This window comes from Pleurodeles waltl, chromosome 1_2 (assembly GCF_031143425.1).
Source record: "Pleurodeles waltl isolate 20211129_DDA chromosome 1_2, aPleWal1.hap1.20221129, whole genome shotgun sequence".
NCBI classification, from domain to species: domain Eukaryota; kingdom Metazoa; phylum Chordata; class Amphibia; order Caudata; family Salamandridae; genus Pleurodeles; species Pleurodeles waltl.
Genome location: NC_090437.1, coordinates 411,676,779 through 411,703,371, shown reverse-complemented (window position 1 = coordinate 411,703,371; position 26,593 = coordinate 411,676,779). Strand labels below are relative to the sequence as shown.

Here is a 26,593-nt window from a genome sequence, read left to right as displayed (position 1 = left end):
TTCGTTTATAAAAAATTAGCGTTTACTTAATTTTCCTGACATATGATAGTTCTATATTGTATGAACAATACCTTGCAAAAAAATGGGGTGACGGAGCACTCTACAAAGATAACACAAAGTAGGTGTATTACACATGTAACACTACATAGAGGAGTGGGCGAAGACATGGTCTTCAGCAATCTTTCTAACAAAATTCAGGTTTGGAACATAAACCCATGTATACTCTTGACGAACTCCTGACTAATATAATCACATAAGATGATGATGACGACGTTCAGGTAGAGACAACATTGTGGCACTGCTGTAATAGGAGAAGACTATAATATAAATATGCAGTCTTTACTATAAATGGTATAAATAGTGGTAAAGGTGTAATGTACATGGTAGTAGAGAAACACAATACCAACAAGTGTGTCTGGCCATGGTAAGAATGCGACAGGGCACTCAGACGAAGGAGGAGATGGTATGCCTACTTTAAATATGAAGATTGGTCACAGGATTGACAATTGATGCCCCAGTGGCAATGAATCATGACAGAGGTTTTTAAATACAGTAGAACATGTTCCGAGATGTGTTTGACTATTAGTCAGAGTAGCAAAGTACAGACTTGTTGATTTGGGTTCCAAACCCACGAGAAGCAGAGTAGAATAAGGGCTAAGGGTTGAAATACCACCGAACGACAAGGAATGGATGTTGCATTGGTGCTTACGATAGTTGAAGACCTTAATAATCTCCCTAGTACTTACTTTTCTTTTTGTTTATTGGTGCAAATTTAGTCATTGACCAGCAAAGCATTCTGAGGCAGCTGACGGTCGCATGCAGCTCTACACAAAGCACAACATCACCTTAAAATTCCTCCATAACATGCCCAAGTTTGGACAAGGTTATATAGATAGTATAGTGGTTGTGAAGAGGCATATTCAGAAATTGTCATCCTCATCACAAGTGAAGCCTCAGATTGAGTAATGTATTTGGTTTGATAGACCTCATCTCATGAAGTAAAAAGCACCAGTTAATTGATCTCAAGTCATTCTCGAGCCAGACTCCACAGGGACCCATAATGGGACATTGCTTAAATTACAGTGTCTGTGACAAGAGGGATTCTAAATGCACACACCAGGGAAAAGCTAGAGTATGAGCAATATGATAGATTCAAATTCCAAAAGGAAATGCGGAATAAAGAGCAAACTATGTTTAGCAGAGTACACTTAGAAAAAGGGACAACGCTATGAGAGTGGTTGAGAGGGCTCATGGAGGACTAGAATATATTCTTTAAGGAAAGGTGAATGATGGCATCCGAGAATGTCTGGAATAGAGCTCAGAAAGAAGGTTAATGAAGGAGGCCAGGTACGGTCTACTTTGCCAGGAAAATGTATGGAAATGGTGCCTTAAGCAAGGAAACCACTTTAGTCCACTCATGATGGAGGTAGCTGTAAGCTTTCTCTATGAATATATTTTTGTAAGCAGAGTTGGTGCATTCATGAGGTGAGCTACAGGGTTAGGAGAACCTATGGCGCTATCAGCAGGGGGCAGCAAAGAGCGCTGTGTTGCAGCTATGACCTGCAAACACAGACCTTTGCTTTGGGAAGGGGCACCGAAGGCAAAACACATTTCGGCATGTGGTTCTACATCCCTTGCTCCATGTCTGTAAACTAGATAAAAGAGAATTCTATGGAGTCAAGATCACATGACCTCTCAACTATATTTGAGAGAGATGGCAAGAACATCTTGCGGGCAGTCTTAAACCTTTGACTGGCCTATGCTACTGAGACTAGCATGAATATGGATTATTCCTTACTGAACGTACTTTGCATTCCGTTCCATTCAAATCTTTTATCTGACAAAAGTCCCAGTTGGGTTCTCTCTCACGGACCTTCCTTACCTAGAACGTTTTTGATTTCCTTCTTCAGTTCCAGGGGTATTCTTCCCAAGCAATATCTCTCTTTCTACACAAGCTATCCAGTTCACTTTCTTTCACTTGAAAAAGCTTTGAAAAATAACAACTGCAAGATAACATAAATCCAATAATTTCCTGCATGACTGTTCTTCTGGCTTCATCTCATGCTGCAGCATGGGTTAGGCTACCCGAAAAATTATATACATTGTCTTACTGACTACAGATAAAGCTTTGCCTTGCTTACTTAAATTGCTGGATCTATCACCTGCCTTCAACGCCATTGACCATCCCACTCTCAATTAGACCCTGACGTGTTGAATGGGATTCACTCGAAAGCTCCTTCACTGGTTCTCCCATTTCCTCTCTGACCAGCAGCAGTCCATTCATATGGGCACCTTCAGATCCCAGAAGATTCCCAAAACCTATGGAGTTCCCCGGGGTTGCAATGTGTAATCATCATCTTCATCTTGTATATGGAACTCCTTGGAGCTCTACTCACAGAAAATACCATGACAACTCACCTTTACGCTGATGACATGATGAATATTTGAAGGTCTCCCCTGCTCCAGACATCGAATACACCAAATACTAACGGCACCTTATCTCATCCATACCTAGATGTCCAGCATCTACCTGAAACTTAACCCCACAAAAACAGAATTACTGCTATTCTCCAAGAAAAATAAGCAACAACTAGTCCAAACCTCCTCAAAGGCATGAACCTGGATGAAATTGAACCCCAACTTTCACCCAGTCCCAAATCACTCAGATTCGCCGTGGTCACCATTATTACCCTCAAGGAGCATATCACCAACAAAACCGAGGATGCCTAGAACCATGCCTTTCTTCCTAAGAAAATTAGACCACTCCTTTCAGAAAGCAACTTCAGTGCAGCTGTTCAAGCACTCATGCTTATTTATCTGGATGGTGAGAGAGCCCTGCTAGACAGCCTCCCACACCTCACAATGGTTCCCCTTAAATATTTCCTACATGCTGCAGCACACCTCATTAAGGCCCAGCATAAATATGACCACATCGCCCCCCTCGTGGCTGTATCATCTTCAAAACCTCTTCCGTGATCTACATAACCATCACAACTTGCATCCCAGTCTACCTGGCTGACAAGCTCACAATATCCAGTGGCTCTACTCAAACCCACACACAGGACACCGCCAGAATGAAGATGAAGAAGGGTGAAATAGAAGAAAAACTGGCAAGAGGCCTTCTTTAGCTACGCACCTAGGATCTGGAGTGATATCCCCATTAAATACACAAAAGGTGATGGGAGGAATACTTGCAGTTTTCCTAACCACTGGCAATTGCTCGAGGTAGCATCACAACTAATATGCCCACTCGGTTTGGACCTAACCATATGCAAATCAGTCTTGACCTCTCCCCTCATAGGAACAGTCAAGACTAAACTACTAGGTCCTCCTTTAACCGAAACACAAGCAACCCAAGATCAGTTTCGCCCTAGTTGTGGGCTCATCAGCCAGGTACAGCTTGGTTTCAGTGATACAGTAAGCACGGGGCCCATGTCTGGGAATACTCATGCCACTTATGGCAGTGTATGAAACATACAAAAGCTGAGGGGGGAATGCTTGCAATTTGTCTAACCACTGACAGTCGCTCAGGGCAGCATCCCAACCGATCATTGTTTTGCTCAACATGCCACTTCAGTTTGCATCCAGCCATATGCAGATTAGTCTTCATCCTGCCCCTTATGGGAACAGCCAAGCTCGAACTCTTAGGCCAGGTCCTTCTTGAACCGGAAGACAAGCAACTCAAGACTGGTTTCGCTCTAGTTATGGGCCCATCAGCCAGGTACAGCCTCTTTGGACTTTTGTCACTGATAGAAGTCAGAGAAGCTATGCAGAAGTTTGAGGATACAGCTAGCCTTTTGGATAAAATAATACTTTTCATGTAATGGCAATATCCAACTGGTCCCAATCATGTTGGCTTTCCGACTTGAATAAATGGGCCCAGGATGAACTGATGGTACTGCATAGGAAGAAGAGCTGTATTGACACCTGCGCCCAGGCTGTAGTGACTTAATAGAAGCTTTAATACACCCACCAGATGGCCATTCACCATATATAAATAAATAAATAAATATCTGTTCTATTTGACCATGAGAACATGTATTTTCCTAACAAATAAACATGAACTTTCCGACGAGAGAAGAAAGGTGCAATGTCTTGTGCCCCATACAGCTGCCATATCTTGTATTTTTTATTAAAATATGGTATCCACGGAACCTTAGTCCATATTATCAAACTGTCTGCATTGATTACCCATCTGTTGTATTTTTCTTTTTAGGGTTTCTTTTTGAAACACAATGGACATTATGGAGTGAGAAATAATCTTACTCGCCCAACTACAGCACAGACTGCACACAGCAAAGAAACATGTTGCTTGGTTGAAGTTTTAAAGAGTTGTTAGATTAAAAATATAATTACTCAGATCAAGACCTGCAGTAAATTACTTCCTTGAACATTTGGAGGGGGTAATTTACCCTAGTACAAGTGCTAAAAACGGCCCCTGGCAAATCTCTTGTCCATCTTACTCAAGAGAATATCTCTATCAAATGTGTCCTCGTTCGTCATCAACAAATTCTATTTGGCTCCATTCATACAAGCCATAAAAGTATATAAAATATATAGTGTTTTTGTTAAAAGCATCATACAAAATTATTCATTTAAACAGCAAAGTTAAAACATACATTCCTAGCCCCGTACAACTAACTCGTAAATCAAAACTCAACTTTTTCCTCATATGAATTGCATTTCAAATGTAAAGCCTCATACTTGACTTATTATATTATGCCTAAGATTCCTCTCAGACCAGGTACCTGCAGGGTCACTTCCACCTCCGTATCTGCTGTCGAGTATTGCAACTTGTGGCTTTAAGGAATTCATTATTTGGATGTCTAGATGACAGAGCGTAAAGGCGTCATGCATCATTTATAAACGCCACTGGGCACAACTGAATTAGCTGTTAAAGATTACCCAAACCTTCCTAGTAACTAGAATGGGAACAAGACTCCGCCTCTGCAGAACGTAATGGGAGTGAAGGATTAATTGCAACAAAATTCAGAACAGTTTAAGCCACGAAAAACGACTTGACAATATGCAGCATTGATGACCCTGGTGTAATCAGATATCAACATCTGACCAGTGTGAACTACGAATTATAACTTTAAAATACATATTTATCCTAAGTAATATCACATCTTGAAATTACTGATACTCACATTATTGTTAATAATTGTTGTGGTATTAATGTAGCAATTAATAGTGGACGCCTAAATATTTCATGAAATCGACATAACAGTCAAGTAACAGAACGTGATGTACTTTTTTTATTCTGAATGTAGTTGTCCCCTTAAAAGTAGTGTTGTTTGCAGGTTGGTATTTACAGCTACACCGAGATTAGAGCTGTGGTTAGCCCATGCTTCCTCTAACTCAATCCATACATTGTGGTTTACGAGCTAGGTTGAGCAAGAAAATGCCACAATACTATGCAGCAGCCACATTTGCTGTAGGTTACAAGAAATTCCAGTCTTTCTTTTATTGCAGTGTCTTGCTTTAGTGGAGTGAATGTATGCAACTGCTGGTACAATCTAACTCCAGCTCACCTCAAACTGCATTTCTATTGTAACCAAGTGTTCCTAGCTATCAGGCTTTCTTATTTGTGGCAACTATTCTTCGAATGCTGTTTGTTCTGAGATTAGCAAAAAAGTATGGCAGGTCTAGAAAACTGTACACCCTTAAGGGGCTATTGACAAGCTGTGCTTTGCAGTACATGTAGTACTACTACAGCAGTACCACTAATGTCCTACGAAATGCTATTCACTATTCTATATGTTGAGGTCTTCGCCACCGCCTCTCCTGCTTTCATATTTGTGGCGCTCTTCGCTCCCACTGCGGAGATCTCTGCACAGGTAGTTGTACATAGTAATGAATAGTAAATGTGGGAGAGACAGAGGACCGTTGCTGGAAAATGGGGAATATTTACGAATAAAGGGAGGGATGTAGTGACAGTCATTTATCCACCTACAAAGAAAATATAAAGCCATTCCTATTCATAAACTGCACTTCTATGATTACTACAGTTCTACATCAAAAATGACCCAAAACAGTTGTAATATTACTTCAGCTCAGACCTGGATTAAGCCTAGCACCAGCAATGGCCAACTGCAGGTACTGCAACACCTGCTGTAGAAAATAAGGTAGTTAGGAACTTAAAATAAGACCCCATAGGAAATCATTTTAAAATAAATTAACCAATTTTAATTTAAATATATAGAACGTTATTTTAGTGAAAAAAATAATTATAAATGATAAATATAGAATATTCTATCTTAAAATAATGTAATGGCCTTTCAATTTAAAATACGTTACTTTTATACATAACTTTTAGTAAGCTCTAATGCATATTAAATACATATAACATTTGACTTTAGGTGGCTTTAATTTAAAAAACAATCTTTAAAACAAAATGTTATTTTAACTTATTAAAATTAATTACAAATGTAATTAAAATGTTTGTTTTATTGTAGTTATATTTTAAAATATATCCTACATTTGAAATAGATATAGAACATTTTTTAATATTATCATTTAACATGCAATGTTTTTAAAAGTTGAATAAATCTCATTATTTCGCTGTACTTTACCAATAGGGAGATCTCCGCCCCAATTGCAGAGGTCTTCATCAAGTGCGCAAAATGCCAAAGACGGTCATAAAGTCACTACTAGTAGTAACTTAATGTTGTAAATGATGTTTTCACTGATTCTATTCCATCCCATGTTTCAGGGGGCGGGGACTTGTAAGTCCACACTTTTGGGTAACTTTACATTTGTAGATGATAAATAGCTGAAAATTAGTAAAGTTACTCAAAAGTGTTAAAGTAAATTTACATGTGTAGATTTACTCACAGGTAAGTTTACCTTCGTGATTAACCCCCTCTAACAGTTGGAACTTTCTAATCCAACTCCAGGCCCTGTTTGTGCACCATATATTTTGCTGTGTTTGCTCTAAACGTGCTCATACATGCTATTATTTATACCAGCTGTTTTCTCTAACACCCTTTAGCTCTTTTATAAGAACTCTTTCGTAAGCACTTATTCTGCATCCTGCCTATAGATCCAATTGGCCTCATGTAAGATACCTAGAGATGAACCTGTCCCTCACTGTCTTCTTGGTTTTATTTCTCACTTTATTCCTCTTCTTGCCATCTGTGCAGACTCTCCACTTTCCCTGTCTCACCTACTAGCTCTCCTGTGCTCCTCTCTATCCTCAATCAATAGATTTGTAGAGTGCTGTTTTATCATCCGTGAAGGTATCCAGGTGCTGGCATGGTCCAGGTGATCATCCAACTAGCCAGGTCTTTAGTGACTTTCAGAACTCTGGAGTAAGTGGGTCCGCACTTGTGTAGGGTCTTATATGCATGGGTCAAGAGCTTGAACTGGCATTTTTTTCTGTACAGGAAGCCAGTGGAGTTCCCTGCGGTAAGGGGTGATGTGGGCTCATCTAGGGAGGCCAGGATGAGTCTGGCTGCAGCGTTCTGTATGGTGTGTAGTTGTCGTAGGAGGTGGGCTGCAATCCCTGCATAGAGGTCGTTACCGAAGTCCAGTCAGCTGGAGATGAGGGCTTGAGTGATGGTGCGCTTTGAGCTTTGGATTAGCCATTTGAATATTTTATGAAGCATACGGAGGATGAAGAAGCAGGAGTAGAAGACAGAGTTGACCTGGGTCATCCTGTTAGCTTGTTGTCCAAAGGGATAGGAGTCAGTTCAAACTCCATGGGCCACGAGGATGCGTCCCACGGGGAGCATTGTTCCCTGAACGTCATAACCACTGTCTTGTCCATTTTGAATTTCAGGCTGTTGTCCTTCATCCGGTTGGCGACGTCAGTCATGCAGTTGTCGAAGTTGGTCTTGGTGTTCGTTGTGTCTTTGGAGAGTGGGAAGGATGAGTTGTATTTCATCAGCGTAGGATGTGATGTTGAGTCTGTGGGTTTGACAGTGCTGGTCAGTGGTGTCATGTATGTGATTTAGAGAGTGGGGCTGAGCAAGGATCCTTGTGCTACTCCAAAGATGATTTATTTGGGCTCAGGGGTGAAATGGGGAAGGCAGACATACTGGGACCAATTCGCAAAGGTATTTTCAGCCGTAGGCGTGTTTAGAGCTGAAAATACTTACGTTTACACCTGTCAGAAGTTCAAAAAAAGGATCCCTGACAGGCATAAATTGATTTACTAATCCGGAGTTAAATTTGAAGGAAGGGAGGGAGGGAGTGGGAAGTAGGCATTATATGCCATGGTTTGCTTTGTAGGTTTGTGAACTCTCAAACATGTATGTTTTCCTTGTAACTTTGTGAACACTTTCAAACATGTACATTTGTGGGCATTCCCAAACTGCAGTGAGTACATTCCCCCATTCCCATGTTGGAAAAGGTCAGAATTCTTCGCTTCCCCAGATTTTCTAGGGATGTACAGGAAGAGCTTTCTCCACCAAAGAAAAAAAGGAACATTTACCCATTAGGCTGACCATCTTACTGCACAAAATTTATACTGTGTATATTTCCGCTCCGCTCAGGGGAAACAGGCAGCCTTAAGAAAGTCCTGGAAACCTGCACCTGATGTGGCTTTTCAGGTGTACTTTTAAACCTGTTTTGTGTATTGCAAATTTTTTTGTAAATGCACAGTCAGATGGAGTTGGAGGATTCCACTCTTAATTTTCCACTTTTTTATGTGCATTGGGCTCCTCTTCTTTTTCAGCTTAATCTGTTGAGGAAATTCCTGCCTTAGCTCAGGTATTTTGGGAAAATGTGCACATTAAGGGAAGTTCTGCCTTAGTTCAAGTCTTTTGCCAAGATCTGCACACTCACTGCCCTTGTGGACTTGAGACTCCAGTAACACACTGAACCTTGCCATCTCCAAATATATATCTGATGCACCCAATCTATATGCCACACAAGACTGTTAGGTATCTTGCCTCAGGATCACCTAATGATCCTGGTCAGCCCTGGTTCAGGGCTTTTCATTGGCTATCTAGTTCAACTTATATTCTCTCTATGATAGATTGTATTATGCCACATATGCCCCATTCCCTCCCTCTCTGGGACAGGACCTCTTTTGTATCATTCGCTCTTTTGAGGCATCCCTTCTATCCGACCACTTCAGCAGCTGTCTTTGAGTCCACATATCTTCTAAAACACATCCTTTATGAGCTAATCTAACCTCACTTCCTGTTATCTCTGGCGCTCAGCATGGGTTTTTTGCCATGGCCTAGAAGCTCTATGTGTGCTCTATACAATCCCTTGCAACTTAATGCCGATATTTCAACAGTATACAACGGGTGCCATTTTCTGTTCTTTGCTTCAAACAGGCAGTTCTCACCTACGTTGAAAATAGCATGCTATTCCAGCAGTCTCCTGATTATTATAACATCAAAAGGTTGATTACTAATACTCGACAAACAAAAATAATGAACTAATGGAATCTAGGGAGAGAACGCATACAATGTTTGTCATTAATGAGTCCGAACTACTGTTCATATAGTTTACTGTTTTTATTATGTCGGACTGATATACTCTACAATTGGCTGTTAGGATGCTCAAATTGAAAAAAAATGATATCGATCTCCCAAACTTCAAAGAGAATGCATATGTGTGCCGCTTTGGTAATGCTGTGGGCTCTGCTATTGTTGAAGCTTACCGTTCTGAGACCATAGCTTAAAGCATTTGACCAGAATTTTTGTTCTGCCTCTTCTTGGAAAAGCTTTTTTTTCTGCACAGGTGCACATGGTAATTTATTTAAAACCTGAATTGGACTTAAAATGTGTAGCATTGATAGGCATCCTTAACCCACTGCTGCTTTGGAGACCCCTTTAGTCTATTTCACTTGCAGAAGTATTTGTGTTGTATTTATATAGTGCTTACTTCCCCAGGCGAGACACTGAATCGCTTTACACCTGGCAGTACGATGCTCCGGAACACATGGTTATTGGTTAATCCAGTGTCATTGGTTAATGTATTGTTAGGTTGCAAGGGCATGACTTTCAAGGAAGGAGAGGTTGTAACGGTTGAAATGAGTTGTGGGCAATTTACAAAAATACATTAATAATTATCATACGGCAAACATGCATGTGACTCAGAGAATGTTGTGCTCAGAGAGAGGGTGCATGGGAAGGTTGGAAGGGCGGGAGAGGGCGATTTGAAAGAAAAAAAAGAAAAGGCAGTTATTAGTCATTTTGGGTAACAGTTGTTTTTCATGTTGGATTTCAGAAATCGAGAGGATGCTATCTGAGGCAATATGCAATTTGAGGATGCCAGACTGTAGAAAGAAACAAATGTTGCACTATAGTGTGTATATTTTAAGATTTTATTTATAGGCATCAGGCATTGTGTGTGTGCACCCCATCCAATGGACATGTCTTGCTGCACACCATCCAATGGACCTTAATGTTGTCTTATTCATAAATGTTTTAGTAGTGTAATGCTTCAGAAGGTAGTTTTTAACCATGCTCTGTTCTGTCTCAAGGAGAATAGTCTCTCTGTTTCTAGGCTACTGTTAGACCACTGTTTCAACAAAGAGAACAGATTGTGTTTGAGGTTTGGAAGCGGTAAGTAATGGCTGGATGCATATATAGCATAATCTTTAGATCTTTACACTGCACTCAAAGGAAGCAACCACATCAAGATCAAAGCAGTGTTTCAAAATAGATGGGAACTAATGCAGACATCAAAACGGAGGTCCTGCAAATGCAGGAGTCGAAGGCTTTTGATGTTGGTCCTCAAGTTTGATTCACAGTATTAAATACAAGACAAACTGTGGTCCATTTCTGATGCCTATGGTTTGATATTGCGCAAGGAGAACTTAGCTTCCCCAGACAATGGAAATGTATTGCCTGCATTCCTGTGGCTAGAGGATGGAGATTGTGGCACTGGAGTGGCAATAGTGGAGACAGGGTTCTTTTTAGAAATTCAATGAAGAGTTTGTTAGCAAAGGGGCTATAGATTATAGTTCCTGAAGCGCTGTCTTTTGGTAAAGGGATGGTAGTGGGGGGCAGACTGCAGGTTCTGTTGTGCAGTGTTGAAGGGGACCCTTCAGGAGAGGCACAGCCTTTTGTCTTCTTTGATCACACTTTCATTTGGCCTGATGATAGATAAGTGCAGAAAGCTCACACCTCAGTGTACCTCTTTTGTGGATGCTAAGGCCTGGAGACTATCCTGCGGTGAGGGACATCACTACTCAGAGGCTGTGTCTGGAAAGAAGCATGGAATATGTACACCCACAAGCATCACTGCCACAAAGATTCTAAAGCAACACCAGCACGTGGGGGCAGGACACCCAATTAGAAAAAAGCGCAGGAAAATACTACAGGGCAAAGCACTTGACAGCTGGGACCATGGATAAAGAAACTGGCAAGAAGCAAGGGCAGTGTTGCTGAAGAGCAATGGTCAGAAAGAAGAGCAAAAGAAGGGATGTGAACTGATGTAATGCATATTTTAATAGAACACATGTTAAAAATGAGAGCTATAAATATTTCCAACCAAAACAACTCAGAAGACTGGTTCCAAAAAGGGATGTGTTCACACTTATGCCCCAGAGCTAGATTATAAGGTTCTTAGACTCATTTTTCAATATATGCATCAATATGAATTCTCATATAGTCAAACCCATTTTACCACCCTGTCGTTGGTCATCTCTCTTCTTGGTTATTCCTTCCTTTATGAGAGGCACCGGCGGAAGTGAGAGACAGAGTTCGAGGAACATGGAGAGAAGCATATTCAGCAAACCACAACACCACCAGCTGAATGTTACCAAATCCCATTGAGCCTAGGGCGCCTCTTCCTGGAATCGTACTACGTTCCCGAATATTCAAATTTCTGAATGCCTTTACCCCAGACTACTGCGTTTTTCTACACTTAATACAACGATTCTCTCCCTATATACCTCTTCATTCTTCTGCCTGAGCTCCACTCACCCCATCATCCTACTAGCCAATGCTCCGCATACCCTTTTTCAGCTGCCAACTTCATATTCTTCAACTGTAATCATACCGCCCATTTTCGCAGCGACCCGCAGGTCTGTTAATTCAATGTCGCTTCTTATGTCACAAGCATTTTCTTCCTCTGCAGCCTTGTAAACTTTGTATACCCCCACCCACCACCACCACCACCTAAGGTCTCCACTCCTGGGCCTCCTGAGCCTCTTTGGTACATTGTTCCCGCCAGCTGGATGTGCACACTCTAGCATGCGTGACGCCTACTTAGATTCTTGCATTTAACATAAATGTGGTATCTCCCAGACTTGCTGCTTTGTACAAACTTGGTTAAAGAGAAGTTTTTGACAAAACATAATGGCTTGCTTATGAGAAAAAGTCCTTAGGCTTTTATATAAACAGGTTAGGATTGAATGGGACTTTGAATGTTGTCTTGATATATTATTTCCAGCTATTCCAAGAAAACTTTCAATATGTCTGAGAATCAGGACCCTGGCTGTTGCTGCAAAATCGGACAGTTGTCATATATCCCTTTTAGGGATGAGTAATTTTTTTAATCTGTCTGATTTCTTTTATTTTTCATTTTTGTTGTACTTGGGTATGAATCTGTACGAGTTTTATCTAATTTTAACTAAAGGAATAGTTTTTATTGTAAAACCTATGTCAACTGTAAAATGTCCGAATAGAGAAAGTGGATGTCTTAAGACCCATCATAGAAGTTTCCTTTCTAAATCAGCTTCTGTCTGGGGAACCCTTCCAGGTGGTTACTCCTTGTCCACCCTTGGTTCCGGAACAAGCAGACAACTGAATGTGTTCAGAAGATGCACTAGCTCGCTGGGATTTGTAAAGTTTGAGCGCACACCTAGTGTATTTCTGGGCATTAAGGATCCCTTGTAGTAGGAGGCTCCATGTACACCAGGGTCTTTCAGTATGAGGCACACAGAGTATATGCAGCTCCAGTCCATTTGTGCTTCTTTTATACCTCTTCTTATGGGATGATCCCTTTTACACTCCATTGTAAAGAAGCATGTCTAGGAGAGTGCATCTATGACTGCACGTTTTTCTGTCCTATGCTATAGTCAAATTACTTTCTCACGCCAAAATAAAACATATGACAGATTTTATGGCATGGGACTATGCATCCCCATACCTTGCAGATATAGTTTAAAGTGATCGCCATTTTAAACTTTTATCTTGTGGAAAATGACACCTTCACTTTTATGTGGGTGTGCGCATTATTTTGCATATTACTGCACGTATGTAAACTACTTATCCCCAGAATAAAGCGTATTGCCAACTTCTATGCACTGGAGCATGAAAGCAATCTCCAACAACAAGGACGCTAGAATGCAGTTGTTGGTAGCTGGAAGTCACTGTAGGTTTTTTGAGCAGAACGAAGAGCAAAGCAGAGCAAAATGGCAGTAAGGGCGTGTCTCAGCTTGACAGCTTGCTAAGGACGCACCTGCAGATCTGTTGGTAAAGTCTGGGGCACATTTTTTGTTGGCCGCAGATGTGCTCGAAATTGCTCATGTCTTTACAGTGCCTTTTACAGTGGTTCCCTTGGAATATAAAGTGCTCAATAAACCAATGAATGATTAGCATTATCAGTAAGTGATTTAAAATCCACGGTACACCTAATGTTACACCTAATGTTATCACAAAGTAGTACAGCAGCAGACCAGGATTAATGAATTTAGTACGGAGTTATGTAATTCCAGGGGATCAATAAAAAGTGCAGATGTGTTATTGTGCTTGTTGCTCAAAAAGTGATTTGTCCTTAGGTTTTAAAAAAAATTATAATACAGGTGTGTGAAATAAGGATAAGTGGATATTAGTAATACATTGATTGGTCATCCCAAATGATAGAACACAGTAGCAATAGAATTACCATATTATATAAATCCCTGATTCAATTGTGCATCAAGTCTACTCTAATCCAGCAGCAACTCCCCCGATAAGGCGGAGGAGCGTTGCGCCACTGCTTGTGGGGAAAAGAAAAAAGAAAATTATAATGTTCCGTTATTATCATTTTATTTATATCTGGAGCCAGGTTGGGGGGTGGTGCTGGAGGAGCAGTGGCATATGCACCGATGTGCACATGTCTGTTTGGCCAGCCAAACAGACATGCGCACTTAACTTTTCTCCACCCGGCTGTATTGCACATCCGGGAGGAGAAAGTGCACAGAGTCCCATTGCCGGTGTGAGCACCGAACGAGGCCACTCACACCAATCACGGCGCTGCTGTGATGCTGGTGACAGCAGCGTCATGATTGGCTGAAGGGAGTGTGGAAGCCTGTGTGATTCCCGGACGAGGACAGAGTAGATGAAGCAGGTAAGTGTTTTTTTTTTATTTACCCCCAATCCCTGTTCAGTGGCAACTGCCACTGATCTAATCTGCTGGTCATCATCCCGACTAGCAACTTCAAATATCTCGAAATTGATTGGGAGCTGAAAAAATCGAAAATGTCAGGATTTTAAAATTGATTATTTTGGCTGTAGCTGTATGGGAGGCTTGGAAGCTGGTTCTTCGGGAAGGATAAAGTTGGTTGAGTTAACGGAGAGGCTAAAAGGTCCCTTGTTATAGAGTTTGAAGCTTCTAGATGAATTTCTAAAAAACAATGAGTGGGGTGGAAAATTAGCACATAAGCAAGGAGGTAAAATAATGGTGCTTAGTGAGAAAAAATAAATTGAGCTCACAATAAGAAGTAATCGGGGAGCACTAGTGTGCTTATTCCTAAAGCACTAGAGGAAAATAAAAGGCAAACATTAGGTAAAAATATTGAATAACGGTTGAAAAATACGTCGTGCTGTACAATCGTTTTACAGAGGAAATCCCAAGGAGGCTGTCTACTGGTAAAATGTAGACAAGCTCCTGGAGAATAACTTGAAAATGAACCAGAAATGATCTTGAGGCAAAATAAGCCAACTACAGTGGGAAGCGCAGCAGCCTGTTGCAGTGCAAGTCTAGAATGGTGAATGTACAGGCGAGGTAGCATAACTAAAATTGCGCCAGACACGACAGGATTGGGAAGCCACAAGCAGCCTGGGCAAAAATGATCAAATCTTCTTCATTTCCTCACACTGTTAACATTATTTTTCTTGCTCCTATCTCTCTCCCCACCTGATTTGCTTTTCTCTACCTTCCTTTTTCATTTTCTCTATTTCCTGAAGCACCCCTGTGCCTACTGCAAGCATCGTCGAGGAAATGGGGAAGTGACAGAGGCATCAGGTACAGCTATTGACTCTCAGACCTGACCTCCCTCCATTAATTCTAGCCCGCTAGGAAGATGCCTGATAGAAAAAGGCTAATCCACCCCTGTCACTAGTGAGGAAAGAAAGTGACGTCCTAGAGAGGAGGGGAAGGCAGACCAAGTGCAGGAGGCAGCAAACAGGTAGGGGATGTATATAAGTAGTAAAAGTTTAAAAAAAAAAAAAAAAAGAGAGAGAGAGAGAACTGAATTCAAAGAATCAAGCACTATATAAGATAGACTCAGAGAAAGTCATTACCTGATACAGGATGAGTGTTTCTCTGCTGACGCCAGGAGGCTGGTGGAGAGCGATTGGAGTGCACAGATGTGAGCCACAACGTGTGCTAGCTCCTCACTGCTCCCACCGTACCGGACTGTGCCGCTGTTGTGCCCCTTCCTTGCATGGTGTGAATACTGAATACAGCGCCGGGAGTGGGGACTTTATCAGTGAACCCCCACCTTCTGCTTATAGTGCTCCCACAATACTCCGCTTGAGTGCCAGGAGGTCAGATCTACCTGGGCCAGTCCTGGACCAGATTAAACCATATAAACAACACATTATCACTAAAAGAGAGAAGTAATTAATCTGACACTGGGGCTCCCTGCCCAAACAACAACAATTCTGGACTGTATTTGGAACAGAGCTAGAGCCAGGGGAAAGCAGGGAACTAAGGGAGCAGCGTGAGTAGTGTGGGCTGTGCTCCGCTTCAGTGGCTGAGCCCAAAGGTCTAAGAAGCGGTTCACCTAGGGCGGGTGCGGCTTGTGGCTCGGGTGAACTCCCCTCCAAGCTGCACCTGCCCCTGTAAGCATATCCGCTAACAGCGCACAACTGCCCAGAGAGCGGTTCCAGCAAAGTCCTTCTGCATGCCTGTGCCCCTCCATGGCTGTATAGCCCCCAGGAGGTGTGGTAGCGCAGTCAGGGTAATCAACTCAAGGCAACACTGCTACTGGCAACCATCTGGTAGAATTCCAGAAATTGTATTAAAACTGGAAAAGGCTTATCCATGTTGAATATGCCGAGACGGAAGCATCCAACTTGTAAAAGTGGGCTGGTGGATGACCCGGCTCCGCTGTGCTCGCTCTTTGTTCCTCTCAGATCTCCCAGCTCTGAGACCTGGGCCAGGCAGGATCAAGCTGGAGCTCCAACCTCCCTACACACACACACACAGGACCACCTTCCACAAAGCATACTATCAGGATATTCCTCCATAAAACAACGGATGTGGACCCAGAGGCAGCACAAGATGCAGCACCAGATGGAGCAGCACTGTGTAACAGCCTAAGCCGCACAGGGCTTCCATTCAGTCCAGCCAGCAGCCTAGCCAGTAGCCTCCAAAATGTTTGTCAAATTTCAAACAACGAAGCATCAACCACAAGGGTATAAAAAATCCATAGGTCGGAATTATGCCCTATCTTAAGAGCAGGCGGACCAATAACAGAGCCATTATTACAGTTACACACTCCAAAGAATGCTCTTGCTAACTAGTACGGCAGCATCAACGGGGAGCAGACAGCCACTAACCCCATGCTTTCCACCATATTACCTATCATCACGGATCCAACAAAAACAGAACCAAACTGCTGCCCAAGTTTATCGAGCTCTAGAGTGGACTCCATAGCTGACAAGTCCATCGGCCATAACACAGTAAAGGAGTGAAACAGCAACAATCACAAATAAGGCCCTCATTTCGCCCAGAAGGGAGAGCGTCACTGACCAGGAATTGGGGACTGTCAGATTACTTTCTCTCCAGTGTAGAGGCGGGAATAAATTAATCACTTGGGCAAACCCTGTTTGTGGGTCGGGGCTCAGCAGGAAAGGACTTCAGGCTTGCCTCAGACACATTGTCCACATCCAACACACAAGTGCTGGTGGCTATAAGAGTCTCGCAGGAGACTGTAGCCAGGGCCCTCCTCTGGCAATCAAGCAAGATGGAATTACAGTTAGACCTGATATGGTCACTGGCATCCCATTTGGCAGAATGTGGGATTAAACTAGCCACCTGGAGTCCCAAATGAAATCAAACCCTGTCCATGCTCCCCAATCATCGATAAGCTGAGTTGTCGACCTGAGACACTAGGAGCATTAGTGGGCACAATTAAGGCAAACGCAACAAGAGCACATACACAGGCTAAGGTAACAAGTTCTAACATGGGTGAGGTCTGAAGTCCAATCTGGTACAGCAGTCACTGCCCCGAAACCCACAACGCAATTACACAATACTCCAGATCATGCAGTTTGCTGGCCGTCCGCTTCAAACTCAATGAATGGCGGGAGAGGCCAAGAGGAGAACGCTTCAGTCATCTAAAGAGCCGGCAGCCACAAGAGGACTTTGTTATTATGATAGAAGGATTTTGATAGGGAATCGAGGGCTATCAAGGAGGGCAAAAAAAGACTAAAATAAAAAAATCAAAGAAACAACTGAACTAAAAAGAACCTCAATGATGCACAAACCACCTAAAGTCTCCAATGTGCACAGGTGAAAATTAACCCAGTCAAGCTCCTTCCAATCTTTGCTCCTCCGAGTAAGCTTAAATCCCAGTCCCCAACCTCCAGTGACATATCCACCTACGCAATCACGCCATCACATAAGGAAGACAAGGTGAGGTACCCGACTGAGCAGGGGAGCCATGGAGCTTGCTGATCAGATTGCCTCAAATGTGACCGGACATAAGAATTTTGGGGGTGCATTAATCAAACAAGCCCCCCACACACATTCACAACACAGAGAGGAGAAATTACCAGTTTTGTGGGACCCAAAGGAATACAAACAGAAGTCACAGATGAAGGCACACAATTTGATTGGAAGTGCTCAGAAACATTGTTATTCTACAACTTATGGGGTACATCCAGGTGCCCTCCAATAGGCTGGACCGCTGCCGAACTCTTGTGACCGGGTAGCGAGAGACCTCCACTACCCGCAGAGAACTTAGGTCTACAATTGGATACTACCTGCCGAGATGCTCTATACAGTCACCCACAGGGGTGTGAGCATAAAGGTCCCACTTGGTCAGCAACTTAGCTGAGTCCAAGCTGACTTGCGGAGGGCTCTCCATCGCCCACCCTGATGTGCATCAGCCAGTTATCTAGTCCGCAAGAGAGGAGGAAGGGTGTGCTCACTCAGAACTAATTTCCTTCCCCATCCCCCCCACATCTCCCTGAGACATACTAAAAGGCCCTGTGGCCGCTCTCAGTAGAGGAAACCTGCTGCAGCTGTTTAGCCATATCTCCTCATTAAAGCACATAACTTCAGAGGACACTTTTAAACTCAAACTGGCAAGTAACCAAAGAGAGAGGCCCAAAGGGCAGAGAGAGCCATAAATGCAGAATGGGGCATTGATCTTCACATACCCTCACCAGTGAAATATTTTCTTAAATCCATACTCAAGACAAAGACCCATGAGTGTGCAGAAGGGTACAACTGGAGGAAAACATGGCTGGGATTCAGGATCAGAGGGCTCACGTTCCCTAACAATTGTATGCACGCATAATCAGAGAGAGGTATGCTCTGGCACCCTAAGAGATGCACACATGATGCTGGGGGCACAGGTGACCGCTCCATATAAAGGTCAGGTATATAATCCCTAACTCCATGAGATGTCCTAGACATTTGACCCCAAGGTCAAACACTTCTTTACCAGTAGTCTCATGGAATATGGCTGGCCTCAAATGTATTGGATTGAGCTGGGAAGCTATGACCTACCTGGAAACAAACTATATCCTCTACCTCCTGGATACCTGGGTGCTTGCCCCAACAATTCTGCAATGCTTGATGAGCTCTTTACACCTGCCCCTACAGTCAAGCATATTCGGGCACCCGTCAGGGGAGCTATCAGTTTATATCAAGCACTCAAATAACCTGAAGGCCTCTACACGGGATCTCGCCAGCAATGCGGCCCAAGCAGTTTCCATCAGTGGCCTGAAACTTAACTGGAAAGCCACCGTCCTTAAATTGGTCAACTGTTATTTCAATGCACAAACAAAGCCAAGCTGACTATGGCCAGAGAACTGCTTGACAGTTTCGCTCATCTTAGATCATCCTGATCTTAAAATTATAATTGTGGGAGACTTTAACACCCGTGGCCTGGGTGTGCCTCCCGACAGCGCCAACCAGGGGAGAGATGTGCAAACCATACAGAATTATCTCTGTCAGCATATAGACTGGCTTCAGCCCAAGGGGAGGCTGTAGTAAAAGAAAAGGAACATTCTTTTCTCTGACTAATAAAGACTCCTCGACTACTGATTTTGTCTCTGTCTCCAAGGCACAGTTGACAAACTTCGAAATTGCAGAGAGATCAGAAAGTGATCACAACCCACTAAAGTGCATATTGAATCTACTAGTACAACCCTAGGTGGAGAGCAGACATGTGGGCATGTTAACAGGGTAGGAGAAAGTGAATCTAGTTAGAAGAATAAAATAGAGATCAGGACTTACAGCAACAGTTATTGCCTAGCTAAGCAAACAGGAGCCGCATTAAAATCGACTGGATTTAGCCCTCCAGTGGTGTGCAGTTTGCATGGATGATCTCAGGTCTCTCCTGTTGGGAAATGGGGCGTTAGGTAATGCTCTACAATCTGGTGGGGTCAGGAGAGAATCATCTCAGCATGACAAAGCCATCATCGCCTCAAACAGAGCCCTCCGCAAAGCCCATCGAATTCACAAACAAAAATTTTCAATAACAGCAGCAGTGGTAAAACACATGAGATTACCCCCTAAAAGCAGTCTAGGGACATAAGGAGGAAAGAAACCAAACGGAATGGGCTACCATGTCTCAGTTGCTTAAGGATTCAAACTATGCACACTACTGGGAGTATGTGAACAAACCAAAGAACAGCAGGGAAGCAAGGGAGAATAGCGTCTCAGAAGCAGCATGGGTTATGCATGTAACAGAGTAATACACAGACAATCAGGCAGCCCTGCAGGTAACCATCCAGTCTGTGGCAACTGTACTATAAGCAAACCTCCATTTTTGTCCCATATGCTAGGGAGTCAGCCACCCAGTCACTGAATAGAGCCAATTCTGACTATGAGCTCTCAATTCCTCCGGACAAGGCCCAGTGGGCAGTAGTCGAACAATCAAACAGCAAGAAGGTTGAAAGCATCATCAAGCATATGAAAAAATTATGGGACCCATAATCATGTTGGAACAGCTAGAGTTGCGGGTCAGAGAGAAAGAAATTTGACTGTTTTTTCAGTCTGGCTTCAGGGCCAGGGCATAACCCATGGATAACATCCTAGCACTATCCTTATTTGAGGTATCAAGCTGCCCAAAACAATAGACTTCCTCTCTTTTGTTGCTTTATTGATTACAGTGCGGCATTTGATAGGGTTGATAGGGCTAACCTGTGGAGGAAGCTAGATGCATGGGGAAGAGCCCCAATGCCGCTACGAGCCATAATCTCACAGTACTCAGGGACTTGGGTCCAAGTGAAAACTTGGCCCTGTATGGTAACCCATAAAATCAGTACATATCGCGGCCTAGAGCAGGGCTGCGTCTTAGCCCTCCTGCTGTTTAATTTGTACACAGCTGATTTAAGGAAAAACTTTTGAGTTTGGCTGCCTGGTCCCTCCCAAGCTAAGAAATACCAGAAATTCAATATGCAGACAACATAGTGATCTTGAATCACACCATAACCGGTTTACAACGGGCATTGAATGCTCTGATCACATTCAACCTGGCCAGCCATCTCCAGGTTAACCAGGCTAAGGCAAAAGTCCCAATATTTGAGAGATACAGGAACATGAAGAATATTTCCTGGTGCCTGGGCAGCAATACAATCAGTACAACAAGGAGGTACAAATACTTGGATGTGTGGTTCTGTGAAAACAGTACATCAGTGGTACAACAGTGGTACAAGCCAATACTATTAAAAAAAAGGTGCTGCCATCATGTATGGGATCGGTTAACTGAATCGGCTATCAAGCAGTGCCTTGGTGGCCCCAATATTAAGGGTATTGAAGACAGCACTCCTACCTGCCTTACACTGTGGCCACCATGCTTATCCAGGGTCCCTAGATTCAGCCTTGGAACAAAGCCACTGCAGATCAGGCAGAAAACTCTTTTGAGAACCGCAATATGCTTGACGCTCCAGGTTAAGGTTGAAACTGGTACTTGTGATTCAAACACTAGATCATCAAGCTTCTGTGCTGAAATGCTACATCAGGACCAGGAAGGCCCAGAGAAGATCACTAAAGGGACATCTAAAATTAATCTTTGAAACCCCAGATAACCCTTTGATCAGTCAAGTAAGAAATGCTATGAAGACTCTCCAGATCGAAGAACAAGCCGTCCAAGCTGAGGACGTCCCAAATGTCACCAGGAAAAAACAATTAATCAACCATTAAAGGTGACCTTAAGGGAGCAACACAAATAATCAGTCTTCTTGGCCTGACGGTGTGAACTTGCCAGGAAGCATCTTCTACTTGTTTTAAGAGCATTGCTTCTTGGACACTGCTGAGATGTGCAAAATTAATCAATACACTCAGGCAGCAGCTCTCTCCACCCACTGTTGGCAGTCACATGCAAGGGCAAAAATGTCTAACAAAATATGCTGCCCGAGTAGTGCCGGACAAGTATTAACCAGCAACACAGAACCTGGGACCATAATGGTGTACGGCTCTTAAGCTAGCTCTGGGCCCTACACTGGAAACCAGAATAGGGCCTACTGCCTGACACGGGTACTATGAGGCTGGACCACTAAGTACTCAGCACTTAACTAATCTTTAATTCACTGACTGCTCACTTTATTTGCACCCAGGTTTATTTCACAAAACGTTTACAATATTTTACTAGGCCTTATTTGATTTTATATGATTTATTGTTTTTTATGAACTTAACAATTAAGTTTACAACAACATATATAGATGTATAGTACAAAAATCATGATCAAAACATTCAGACTGTCAAAGTGAGTCAGTAAAGACTTGAGCCAAACCGACAATGTCATATTTTGGGGAGAGGTACCGCCAGCCTGTTGGCAGTATCTTTCTCCAAAATACCGCCGTCCGCCAGGGTTGTAATGAGGGGCCTATGTGTTTCTTAATGCATTTAACCACAACGTTAGATACGGAGGTAAATGTTGTAACATACCATTTTATCTTTCTGCACTTTGGTTTTGGTAGTAAGAGGAGTCTTTCTGTCGTGCATTTCTTCTTTTTCCTCACTACACATTTAGGAAAAACTCTGGATCTCAATGTAATCCTTAAATCACTGCTTCTTTAAAGTAAGCATCATTAATTTGCAGTCCTGTCAGTTTCACAGAAACTGAGCAAAAGGTTGACCTGCACGGGTGCTGTGATATGATGGCTTGTGTAGTGAAGGATTACATTCCTCTCAGTAGGTTCACGGAACAGAGTGGTGCACAACAACACATAGTAAATTTTAATCAACATGTCCAAATAATCAGTTGAGGTATTACTGATACTAACAGTAAATTTGAGATTCCTACTGGCATAGTTTAACTAATTGACACAGTTTAAGTAAATGTGTTGCAGTACTAGCCCGGGTCATAGTGTAGAATAGCTTCCACAATAGGATGTGTTTGAATAATTGACTGTTTTCTGGCAGTAGCTGGGAGTTCTCATAATGATCACCAAAAAGCAGAGTGAAGTTGGGAGTGAAACCTGCTCCCATTCATATACAATGCAGGTGGTACTGCATCCAAGGAAAAGTCATTTTGGATAGTTCCCAGGGGAAGCAGTGAAATGATAAAATGACTAGGTACTTATATAGAGCTGGGTTGTCTATTAAGAATGGTTTCATTCACCTTAATACTACTGCATTGGTATGGTTGCATAAATGGATACTTCCTCTAGTCTAACTCTAAACTAATACTCAGACGCAAATAGAAGATCTTCAGTTAAACGTATGAAATGTGTGCTGTTTCAGATAGGAGTTTATCTCAGGAGCTAAACCTTTAATAAACAAATCAATATATTGTCCAAGGGGCTCCAAGATAGAAATGTAGACTGAAATAATGGGCTTTACTGGTCGATTTGTCAGGTGTTTGTGTATTTTGAGCAATGTGTAGAGCAGAGGTGTTGTGGGGCGTGTCTTGTTCAGAAAATAAAGTAATTCTGACTTGGAGAACCTTCATCTGTGTCATTTGTAGCTAGTCAAGGACTGTGGTTTGTGCTTCATGAAACGGATTGCGAACCATTTTTTCATAATGCTTTGGTTGGCTAGTTGCCTATAGAGTTCTTATAATGAACAGTGTTTTGAATAACAATTCCTTCTCCCTTGGCAGGGGAGTGATAGTGTAATCTTGCTAATACTCTTCAAGTATTTAAGGCGCTGGCTCTCTTCATTTCTTAACGTTATAGATTAGAAAATGTTTTTTTCTTTTTCATGGATATAATATCTTTGAGTACTAGCTTCTCGAAGATTAGGATTTCACTTGACATAATGGCATTTGAGGGACTCAAACTGTAAGGTAGTCTGAAACCTATAGCATTAACCATACATTTGGACATATTCTCAGGAATAAAAAAGCTTGGAGTCTAGTTTTATGAAAGAATTGTAGAAATTTGGATTGTAATTTCAATTTTTAATCACAAAAAACAAACCCTTACTGAAACAGAGTTTAGAAGAGGGGAAAGTATGGGACAAGAGGTAGAAAATTTAGATAAATCCCTTATTTTGGGGGTGGACCTCATCTGTAATATTTTCTTTAGGTCCGGCATTCTCCTGGGGAAAATCAAACCTCTCATGTCCCTTACATCTCTTCCCTCATAGTGCTCCCCCTAAAACAGTTTGGGCTTTTGGGGACATGCCCTGAGCTGGAACCTTCTAGAAGTTTTGAATCATCAGAGGAACCGCATGAGTATTCTAAGAAAGCTACTGCCTTGTGTTTGTGGAATCTGCCAAAGGTAATTGGGTTCTGCATCTGATTAGTGATTTCTGACAGTATAACAACTTGTGTAGAAGGTTTGGATTTGTTTTACCTCCTTTTAATGTTTTGGCGTAATTAGTTGCCCTTTGATTTATCTGATAAATTTCCTCCTCACTTATATTTTTTTAGATTATCCACCACTTAGTATGCTGTGGTCTAAACAGTATAATGTACATGCTCATGGGAACTACGGATTCAAATGTTATGCTAGTTCTAGTACTAATATGTTTTATCATTTCAGATGATTACCACACCCCATATGAGATATATATATATATATATATATATATATATATATATATATATATATATATTCTTTTTTTTTTTTTAAACAAAGGCTACAGGGACGTTATAGTTAGGTTCTTTAATTACTCACACGTTATTTCAAGTAGCTATAACTCGCACCCTGAGGTAAGTAAAACTCTCTCCCTCATTTGTGTGGGAGTTGAAATCCACTCAACATCAATAGATCTTTTACTCGTGAGTCATTGCCACCTGTGAGAACTAGAGTCGCTGTTCCTTACAGGTGGTCAAATAATATAAATCCATAGAAAGCCCTTCTTCATTGTTGGTCAGGAAGGACTCTTTAATGATGCACATGATTTTTGAAGGTTCAGTCGAGACCGGCTACTGCATGTACATTGTTTGCATGCAAACACATCATTTCTAGTTCTGTCGTTGGTCATTGCTGATTAAGAAGAAGAAAATACACCTTAAAAATGTGAAAACTACCAGATGGCCTTCTTCATAGCCATTCCAATAACACTGGCCTAGTGAACTTTATATCTCTAGACTTAAGATTTGTCTGTGGTTCAGTGCAGAGCTTGTATTGAATTTCCAGATCAATTTTGAGTTGGGCACCCTCAAGCTTAATCCTACATCTTCCTGGGGCTGCATAGGGAGTCCCTTCATAAAGCAGATGTTAAAATGCTCTGGTTCAACTTTAACTGTTCAAGGAAATGTAAGCGTTCATCTAGGTTGTTAATCACATATGGGGAGACTCGTCCAGAAAGAAAAGCTCTTTCTACAGTTTCAGGTTTCAGGCATTATTGTATCATCATCAATTCTAAATGTAAACTTTCAGCCATTAGTGAAATCTGTTTGGCAGCTATCTGTTCAGCACACTCCACGTTTTGTGGACATAAAGAGCTAGTGTTCAAGATTTCATACCAGTGGATTGAAGAACTTAACTTACAATATGAAGAATTCCTACACTGTTACCCCAAACACTCCAATATGTGTTGTAACTGGTTCGTGATATTAGGAAATGCAACTGTGTGGATGGAAAATTGCGGAAAAAGTACTCACTTGATCACACTGAATATCTAAGTCAACAGACAACTTTGCATTCATGCCCAGCATTGATGCCCACCTGACGTGCTTTCCTTTCTTCTACCACAAATCTCATAATTATCCCTCAACTATGTATTCAGAATGGACAGAGCGTTGTAGCAGACAAAAAAAGTGAAGTATTGGGTGGTTGCATGTGGAAGTGGTTGCACCTTCTTAAAGTGGCATATATGCATTTCTGGGTTTCCGACCTGTTTTTTTCACATATACTTAACCGATGATAATATATTAAATATATAGGCAGAGTACCAAAATTACTGCGGTAAGGAACTTTTTACCATTCTAGGTAATTCTTATCTCATGCAGCATCAGTCAGAAATTGTAATATTGATATCACCTGTATATGCGGAGACAATAAAGCTTTAAAATAAACGAACTTTCCTTTCAAATTCTTGTTATTTTGTGTTTCAGAACACTGTGCAGTTTGCAGTCATGTTGCCAAAGCACTGACATTCTCCAAAGAGCCGGCATGGATGGACATTCGAGAGCCTTCACTCGCCTGTAGAGCTGCTGGTTTGCACCTATTGGGTTGTCTTCACAGCAGCTTAGAACCCACCCCGCCCAAACAATCAAACATCCGGCCAAAAGTTGTCCAAGCTAATATCATGTTTAGAACAAAAATTAACATGAATTAACACTCTTCTCTCAGATTGTCGGGCCCGACTGCTTCCTAACAAGAAGACCCTTGGAATTAATCTCGTCATTTATATCAAATTATTACATTTTGCAATCTGATAACTTTAAAGGTGTGCTGTGTGTGTTGATACGGTAGACAGAACGGTTTATAGAGGTGTTGTCCCTACAGTTGTATGGTCGGACTGTCCTTATCTGAAGAATGCTTGTCTGCGCAGTAAATAAAAACACCACACAGTAACCAATGGTTTCTTGTATCTGTCTTGTTTTACTGAGTTAAGCAAGAACTCGTGACATCCTCACATGGGTTGACAAAAGTGTGGGGGGCGGGGGGGGGGGGTGGCAATATTAAAAAGGCTCATGAAATCCACCTACAGTGACAGTGAAGACATTAAGGATTTGGTGATTGTTGTTCTCCACCGGGCATGTTTCAAGTATTAGGTGTTTTTTTTCTGACAACAGTTTTAGTTACGTGTTGACGTCCACAACAGATAAGACAGACAAATGCAATAAAGCATGTTCATTGCTGTGACTATCGAACAATAGTCCTTTCAGAACTCTGC

General features: G+C 42.0%; 1 protein-coding gene across 1 annotated transcript in view; it reads left to right on the top strand.

Annotated features, from left to right (window-relative positions):
• Window positions 1–26,275, top strand: part of MTAP (methylthioadenosine phosphorylase) — a 248,349-nt gene extending 222,074 nt beyond the window's left edge. The window contains exon 8 of the mRNA XM_069240363.1: window positions 25,809–26,275. Within this exon, the coding sequence (XP_069096464.1) occupies window positions 25,809–25,847 (39 nt within the window). The 3' untranslated portion in view covers window positions 25,848–26,275. The remainder of the gene's footprint in view (window positions 1–25,808) is intronic.
• The last annotated feature ends 318 nt before the right edge of the window (window positions 26,276–26,593 follow it).